This window comes from Parasteatoda tepidariorum, chromosome 11 (genome assembly GCF_982258835.1).
Source record: "Parasteatoda tepidariorum strain Cologne lab strain chromosome 11, Ptep-v5.0, whole genome shotgun sequence".
Lineage (NCBI taxonomy): Eukaryota > Metazoa > Arthropoda > Arachnida > Araneae > Theridiidae > Parasteatoda > Parasteatoda tepidariorum.
In genome coordinates this window covers 69129018-69138857 of record NC_141765.1, presented here as the reverse complement: position 1 = coordinate 69138857, position 9840 = coordinate 69129018, and the positions used below count along the sequence as shown (strand labels likewise).

Here is a 9840-nt window from a genome sequence, read left to right as displayed (position 1 = left end):
CATACGCGTAGCGCAGAGAAAATATTAAGATAATTCGAACTTCGTTTTAGACTAGAACCTGATGGAAATTATATGTTATAAATTTATTAATGAAGTTTACAGCGGCTTAGAAACAAAAATATCCTTATTAGACAATTAAAACATACATACATTTTGTTCGGGAGAATTTCAAACTCAGTTGATAGATAGAAATTAAAACATCAACAACAACTCGCCAACTCTTAATCAATAGTAGACGAAATTTCAAAATATAAAACACGCCAACATTCGAGTTTTAGGAAACGAAATTATTTAAAGTTTGCTGCAAATATGCGTAATCTTACTGTAAGAAAATATACAATATAAATAGGTTTGGCTTTTATTATTCTATATTTTATAATAAAATATAAAATTCCATTTATATTATCTTTATACCTAATTCGGAAGATCGGAAAAGAGGTAATTATTTTTTTTCTAACATGTACTAAAAGAAAGAATAAATGAAAAAAATCTCAACTCCTTATTTTTATCCAATGAGCTATTTCGATTCGATGTTGTTTTTTTTTTTCGAAATATATGCTCTTTCTTTCATGACTATGTGTTTATAAATCAAAAAGGGAGAAGAAAGATTTACCTAACATTATTATATTTAGTAGCTCATGATAAGCTACAGATGGTATTGTGCAATTTTAAAAAAATATATAAGTACTATCAAGATTCGAGTAATAAAAAAATAACAAAATATATGCTTTTCGCAGTTTGTGATGCCCTCATTAATAAAATAAGCTTTGGTTACTTTTGAATGTCATTTTCCATATTCGCGACAATATAGCCCTAGAGTTTCATTCGATTTCTTAATTATTTTACAAGACTCATACGAATAATAAAGCTCCCAACGTCTCTTCCACGAAAGGCCAAAATCTCAAATAATCAAAAGTCAGAATCGTCAAAATAACTAAGTGAGAAGTCAAAATATTCTTCTTTTGCCAAAATTATGAAAAAAATAAAATTGTATTTAAAAACTAAGAATGCTTCCAAGTTTCTTTTACGTGATAAAATATGCAATGTTTATTAGTACAGCATCCTATTCTCACATTACGATTCTTCAACAAAATTAGCTAAATTCTTGTTATACTTGTTTTCTTGAATGGTTATCTATAAAATTTTCTCTAACATTAGTTACTTTGCAAACATATAGTGTGACTAAAAAAGAAAACTCCCCTAAAATAAAATAGATAGGAAGGAATGGATGCTTTACACAAATTATAAAAATTACATTATGCAAAATAGGTTGCTTATTTCCAAAGTTTGAACAATTTATGCACAGTATGGTTTTCGAGATATTCCTTATTTGGTTTTTCCTGGTCTTCAAGTAATATTATGACCAAAAAACAATATTTTTGATTATAAAAATTTATTAATGACATATTTAAAAAAGCTAGTGGTACAAATAGCTCATGTGAAAACATTAAAACTAATATTAATTCATTACTAAGCATAATTTTACTAATTGTATAATTTTATTAATTAAACCTTAAGTTTATCAAACTAAGAAAAACTTTCCTTTTTTCAGTTTCACTGGAAAATATCGTCAGTACTGTAAAAATTTAAACAAAGTTTGTTTCAACTTACGTGACATATTTACACTTGGTCGCAATTCGTGACATGGTTTTTATTTTTCTTCCGTTTTATTTTCCCTGTATTTTCCTTTACTTTATAGTCCGACGCTTTATCAATTTTTATTTTAGCTAATGAATCAGCCAGTTTGTTCATATTTGTTTGATTCTTACTTGTTTTTTCCAAACTTTTAAGAATGTTAGACTTGAGTGGCTCGACTCCAAGAGAAAAAAATAATTTGAGAGCTCCTTTGTTATCACTGTCTTTCTCAGCAGCACTTTTCTTGTTATTGGCTTTAAAAGACATTTCTGTGGATTCATCTCCTTTAAGCTTCACATCAATCACAGTGTCATGTATCATGGATTTTATCCGTTTTATTTGAATATCACTTACTGATCTTGAAACTTTAGACATTTGGCTTATATTACGAGCACAAAACATGCATTGATCACCAATACCATCCTGACCATGAGCTTGAAATAGACGAGCCAAAAACGAATTAGTATTTTGATCCTTATACCTGCAAAGTAATTCAAGACTTTCATCTGGTATTGTTTCATCACTCTTTTGCTTAATCTTAGTATTGAAATAACAATCAGCAATTTTTATTACTTTCTCCATTTGTTCAAATTTAGTACCTTGATGATGTTTTCCTTCTTCTAACAATTCTTGACGTGACAACATGCGCAAAATAAGTTGTAAATAACCTTCAATTAATTGAAATTCAGTAACAAATTCGCTTGTACAAGATAGCACTCTAATTATATGAAATAAAGGAAGACACTGAGGACAAGATGCTTTACTTTTTCTGTTACGACTTTTTTCTATAAAAGCCCTATTTACACGATCAAAGGAGTAATCAGTAAGTATTGCTTCATTATACGCAGTTCTAATACACAAAATACTTATCTTATTTATAGGATGAGTCAACACTCTTGATTTGTAAGTGCTTGCATAGCAATCTAACATACTCCACCCACCTTCACTGTAAAATTCTTCTTTATATTTTGTGTCAAAATACATTGCGAAACATAGTGGACTGTTGTACATATACATGTTATTAGATTTTGTGCTACTTGCATATCCCATTTCTAAAATCACGGCACAGACCATAAAGAGTTTGTCAAATATGTTTAATTCACTGTAAGGTAAAAACTTATCCATGTTATTTTCAAGATATAGATAAAAGTCAAGACTTGATTTTGAGTACTCCTCATAGTCAACGTAAATTTCTCCCCAAAGCAAAGATGAAAAGAATGTTTGACGACACTCAACAGCATGAAGAACTGCCTCACTGCATGTATTTTTATCAGTAGTAACATTATCATAATTTTTTAATCTGGGAATCACAAAATCTTTCAAACCGAATCTATACCACAAATTACGATAAAGGTCTACAGAAAATACTTCGATTCTCAAATCCACCGCCATTTAAATTAATACATAAACTTCTAAGTTAGTCTATGCAACCGAATTTGAAACGCTAATTATTAAGTACAGTAATTTGGATTAGGCTAAAATATAATGTGGGCGATGATATTTTGTGTTTTTCTGGAAGCAATGCGACCACTACGCACAAAAAAGTTTAAATCGGCTCTTGTTTGTAAAAAGTTTAAAACATATTTCAACCGGTTAATGAGCATAAATTAAACCCTATTGGCTAAAATAATGATAATAAAAAATGGCGTGCACCAATCACACTGCTTACTTGAAAACACTCATTCCGATGTTAATGTTTCAGCACGGTTGCAAATATTTATTTCCGTTGAATTTAACTACTAATCAGAGGGGTCCCACCGTTTTACCAAACTCACTGTAGCGTGGAGGTAACGGGATTGAATCCTGCCATAACTCTGGATGTATCTTTATGATAGCCTTCTTTCACTTATGGTATCTGTTTTTTAACTGGACATGAGCTTATAAACAGTACTTTGTGATGAGGACAGAAGCCTCCAGTGCTGGTACTTTTATTAACGTCTTACTAGAGCCGCACAATGGGCCATTGGTGACGGTCTGAGAAACATCCCGATGAATGATCCGGAGACAGCATACATTCACACCCCTCCAATTCCTCCATCAGCAGATCGTAATTTTGACCTGAACCAGAGCATGATTAATCTCCGATTCTATACACCCAGAGGTGTTGATTTACTATGGAAACTTGGAGGGTTTTGCGACCCCGACAGATTTAGCTTGCACCAATCACCATTTTCTCCATAAGGAGTTCTCGGCCGGTGGAGATCTAACTCTCGACTTCTTGCACATTTGCCCAACTCTCTACCAACTAGGCTATCCCAGCCTCAAATGAACAATTAATCAGCTAAGATTGGCTGATCAGCTAAGATTGGCTGATTAACTGCTGGGCCCGGAGGAGCCTCTCTGGCCCAGCAGTTTCGCCACACGCTCTGTTCTGTGAAGGTAGTGGGTTCGAATCTCGCCGTAACCTTTGTGATGTCTTTCTCCAAATTGTGCTATCTGTTCTACAACTTCACAAGAGTTCATAATCTGTATTTTTTTTATCACCGTTGTTGCCAATTTGACCAATCGACCCAGATTTTTTCGCTTTACTACAACTAACGTTCAACTCCGCAGCCTTGTGATTTTGAAGATAACGGAACTCCTGGACCAAATATTGGGAGAAATTCGCCTTCGTGGAGGACTTTTTGATGGAACTTACCCGAATTTGGGTTATGTGGAGAGGAAAACCACGAAAACCTCCAACGGTTGGCTTGAGGGCAAGGGACTCTAACCCATGATCCGTCTACCACTGAGGATATTTTACGTCATCACCGTTGTAGCTGCAAGTCTGATACGGACTTCGTATCGACCATTCATCGCTGGGATTCGAACCCAGTTCACCTCGTTCAAGGTAATCTGTACTTTGTAATGAATAACCAAACTTTCATATGAATACGTATAAATAAATAAAGTCACAAACTTCGATAGAGAAGATCACTGATTTGAGCTCCGTAATGTAATATAATGAGATGACATGATCCTAGCTAAAGTTGGAATTAACTTCTACAATTGATCACTTGCAGGCTATTTACTGTGCCATATTTACCGCTTCCTATAAACATGCGTAAGTGGTAATATAGCAGCGTGTTCAACTACCATGATAATTTTGAATGCATTTTGTATTTCTTTTTTGTGAGGTTTTGCCATAATTTTTGCTCTTTAAAATTTGCGAAAACTTGCAAGCTACTTTATGCAATAAGTAAACAGTCCAGGAGTGCACTGATCGTTAAGACACGGTTTCCAGAAGATCACCGAAGTCAAGCATCACTGGCTGCTGTCAGTGTGCGGGTGGGTGACCACTTGGATCAGTCTCCGTAGGGACCGAGGGTGTGCGGTATGGGTCCTCGTTAAACTGTTCTACCGTAAAGTGCTCGACTTTGCGTGCAGGTCGTCGGGCTACCGAGGCAGGGGTGCCATTCCCTCTGCAGTGGATCAAAATTGCGATGGCATGTCTTCGGACCATCCTAAGGGATGTTTCCCAGACAGTCGCCCCTAGCCCATTGTGCAGCTCTAGTGCACTACACTACGTAACTGAACTACAACAATCTTCTTTTATTATAGCGTAAATTTTCTAACTTGTTCATTTACGCCGTACTAGAGCCGCTATAATAAAAGAAGATTGTTGTAGTTGTAGTTCAGTTACGTAGTGTAGTGCACTAGAGCTGCACAATAGGCTATTGGCGACGGTCTGGGAAACATCCCGGAGGATGATCCGAAGACATGCCATCACAATTTTGATCCACTGCAGAGGGGATGGCATCCCCGCTTCGGTAGCCCGACGACCTGCACGCGAAATCGAGCACTTAACGGTTGAACAGTTTAACGAGAACCAATACCGCGCATCCTAGGTCCCTACGCAGACTGATCCAAGTGGTCACCCACCCGCACACTGACAGCAGCCAGTGATGCTTAACTTCGGTGATCTGCTGGGAGTCTTAACGATCAGTCCACTGCGAGACTAATAAAAGAAGAATAAAGTAAACTGTGGTGAGTGAAGGAATAACATCGTGGTCTGGAGCAGAAAAAGTCACTGTTTCGTGCTCCACAGTGAATAACGTGCGTATGGGGAACTGTATAAAGCTAGCACAGGTTGCGCTAATGGCTAAAGTTCTTGATAAAACTTCCGAGTAACTATTTGCGATTTAATTTTACGTCTAAGCTTAAAAAGTCGGCAATCATATAATGTAATTGAACATGTACTGTTTAAATATGACTTGCGTTATATATCATTCAATATGTAAATCCATTTGACTTTAGCCGAAGACAAAAAAAAACTGAAAATAGCACTCAAAACATGGCAATCATTACACTTAAGTTTTGTCGTTATATTAATTTCTTTGAATCGATTTATGGCTCACGACCTTTTAGAATTTCTAAAATACAGAAAATTTTCTCCCCTCTGCAGAGGATCACAATTGTGATGGCATGTTTTCGGATCATCCTCCGGGATGTTTCCCAGACCGTCGCCAATAGCCCATTGTGCAGCTCTAGTGCGACGTAAAATTAACAACAATAACAACAGAAAATTTTCATAAACGGAAAAACTGCTTTCAAATTTAAATACAAATCTCAATTATAAAACTTCCTAGATTATTAAGCCTGTACACGCATCGTCTCGGAAAATTAACCTTAGCAGAGGTAGTTGTAGTTCATTTACGTCGCACTAGAGTTGCACAATTGGCTGTTGGCGACAGTCTGAGAAACATCCCTGAGGATGATCTGAAGACATGTCATCACAATTTTGATCCTCTGCAGAGGGGATGGCACCCCAGCTTCGGTAGCCCGACGGCCTGCACGCAAAGTCGAGCACTTTACGGTAGAACATTTTAACGAGGGCCAATACCACATACCCTCGGTCCCTAGGCAGACTGATCCAAGTGGCCATCCACCCTCGCACTGACAGCAGACAGTGATGCTATACTTCAGTGATTTGCTGGGAACCGTATCTTAACGATTAGTCCACTGTGGGATAACCTTAGCAGAGGGGTTCACCGGAAGTTTTCACTATTCCGTTCCGGTTTTAGAATCTTAATAATAATTAAATTCTGTTTTCTATGGATGGTGTTTTCTATGCAAATACAAATGTAAACAAAAGCAAATCGCGAGCTCCTTTCTTTCATGATTTTCAGTTGGACAGTTTAAAACTGTTTACTATTTATTGTGCGAGGCCGTATTTTCAAAGAGATAATTTTGTTTCTAATAAAAAGTTAAACAATATAATATCTGAGCTCAAATCTGCTGAATTTCATAATGTATTAATGATATTAAGTAATTCTGGTGAGTTTGAAGTGTTGTTGTTGTAGTTCATTTACGTCGCACAAGAGAGTTTGAAGTGAATATTTGCTTTAGTTATTTATAGATATATTGTTGAAAAAGGCGATATGGTAGCTATACTTGGGAAGAACTCGCTCTTTTGGCAGTCCTGATTTGACTTCCTTTGACTTGTTTATTGCTATTGCAAGCAAAGCACCGTGAACCGCGATGGCTCAGGGGATAGAGTGTTCGCCTTCCAATGAGGTGAACCAGGTTCGATACCGGCGATGGCTGGTCGATACGAATTCCTCATCCGGCTTGCACCGACCACAGTGCTGATGTGAAATATCTTCAGTGGTTGACGGATCATGGGTTAGAGTCCCTTTGCCGTCAGGCTAACCGTGGAAGGTGCTAGTGGTCTTCCTTACCTTGTAACTCAAATGCGGGTTAGTTCATCAAAAAATCGCCCACGAAGGCAAATTTCTCCCAATACTTGATCCAGTAGTTTCCATGTCTTCTTGATTGGATTCAAAATTACAAGGATACGGAGTTGAAAATTGGGTCCGCAGTTCAACGACGGCTATAAAATTATAAAAGCAATGCACCATGAATATGTTAGTGTATTTAAAGTAGTGATACAAAGTTTATTTTTCAAATTATCATTTAGATTTAAATTCCGAAGTTAGTGTATTGTTGAAAAGGTAATAGGGGTTTTATAATGAATTTTTTTTCTAAATTTTTTATTATCTCTTAAACCACAGGTTTGCTATCTTTCAACCTTATATGATTATGGGAGGTTGCTGTACACTACATAATTGGTGTTAACATAAATTGGCGATTCTGGTTTCCACGGAGCTACTCTGATGAGTTTTTTTTTATCATAGACGATCGCAACGCTCGAATACACCATCTGGGGAGGGGACCGGTTCCATGCCTTTGGCCATTCTCCTTCCCTTTTCAGTTGTATAGAAATGCACTACGATATTTTTTCTTTTCTAAATACTTTTCATTCATAAAATTATTCTTTAAAATTTCAATGACGCTTTCTTTTAGAATTATGTTTAATGTAGTGTTCAGTTCCATATAGCTTCCCAACTTAAAAGATTTTAATATATATATATATATATATATATATATATATATATATATATATATATATATATATATATATATATATATATATATATATATATATATATATATATATATATATATATATATATATATATATGAAAATCAAGACAGAAACTAACGTTCCTTCTTCTATGACTGTCCACACTCTAATGGTGAAAGCATGTGAAGTGTTGCTATAGGTGGAGAGTTCTGCTCTGAGCCACTTGTAACCCATTTCGATTGCCAGTATTAAATATCCTAGAAAATTCAAATTATATATGACAAATTGTATCAAAAAAGCCTTTTTTTTTAAATACTTCTTTTACTCTAAAAGGTGATGCATAGGATTAAGGAAATATAACACTTGTTAAACATTAAAACTTATTTGAAAGCTTCATTTATTGGAATGAATTTTTTATGGAACAACGATCAATATAACTTTGTTAGACAGCTTTCGACGTTGATCGGACATGCGTGAACTCTCTATACATATGGAGGGATAACTCCGATTTCATGTCTACACACATCTCTCATTTCCGATGCATGACAATAAATTACAATGTTTCCCCCCTTTCACATTTAGATTGTTAAAAATACTTTAAAATTCCCATGATACTTACTTTAAGCGCCATGTTTAATGCAGTTATGAGTTTCATTCAAAGTATTACTTAAAAATATTTAATCAGTTTTGAAAATCCAAGGCAGAAGCTAACGCGCTCTTAACTCCTTTGATTATCCACACGCTAGTGCTAAAAGGGAGCGAAGTGCTACTATAGGGATATAGTCCTACTATACGTCACTTGTAGCCTATTTTGATCACCAATAACAAGTCAAAGTATTACTTAAAAATATTTAATCAGTTTTGAAAATCCAAGGCAGAAGCTAACGCGCTCTTAACTCCTTTGATTATCCACACGCTAGTGCTAAAAGGGAGCGAAGTGCTACTATAGGGATATAGTCCTACTATACGTCACTTGTAGCCTATTTTGATCACCAATAACAAGATTCTAGAACCAGAACAAGATTTTAAACCTACTTCCGGTGTATCCCTACGTACTTGTTTAAGAAACGATAGGTTGATATTCGGAAAATTTATCATTGAGAGAAATATTTAAATTTGTTCGTAAAGTTATTTTTGTATTTTAAAAGTTCTAAAATGCCGTAAGCCAAAACTTGGTTTAAGGTAATTAATATCACGAAAAATTATAAACTATAAGTGTTATTGCCATGATTTGAGTGTTGTCCTCGGCTTTTCATCCTTTAGCTAATGTTAAAAGGATCTAGAAATTAAATGGCGTATAAAGCAAGTCATATTGTAAACAATAAAAGTTCAAAAACAATATAGAATGCTTTTTTTTAAAACTTGCGCGTAAAAATACATCGGAAGTAGTAAGTCATAATTTTTATTACGAATTTTATTCGCTATTGCTGTGTTTAACGGTTATAATTCGATTTTCCATCAATATGACTGCTATTTCTAATTTCAGCAATTCATTTTGACAAAAGCTTTCAATTAGGCCCAGACCACAAGCCTGCAAATATATATGAATTAGAATAGTAGTGTAAGCGTTGAAAAAAAAAAGCTGTCATTTAATCTTTGTTTCACATACTCATGCAAGTACAATTTAAAAAAAATAAAGACAGGATAGAAAGATATAGATGCTCAAAGCAATACGAGAAAAATATAATATCAATTGGTTTATGAATCGTTTGGTTTGATTGTTGATAGTGCTAATCTTACGAGCTATTGGTGACGGTCTGAGATTAATCCTTAATGACATGAAAGGAATTCTAAATAATACCCTGGTGATCCTTAATGATGAAATGATGATCTGTACACACTCATTCCCACAATTCAAA

General features: G+C 35.1%; 1 protein-coding gene across 1 annotated transcript; it reads right to left on the bottom strand.

Annotated features, from left to right (window-relative positions):
- Positions 1–1376: 1376 nt before the first annotated feature.
- LOC139427021 (uncharacterized) lies at positions 1377–3404 on the bottom strand. The gene has a single exon (XM_071187334.2). It carries the CDS (start codon positions 3025–3027, stop codon positions 1621–1623), a length of 1407 nt encoding a protein of 468 aa, XP_071043435.2. The 5' UTR covers positions 3028–3404; the 3' UTR covers positions 1377–1620.
- Between the last annotated feature and the right edge of the window lie 6436 nt (positions 3405–9840).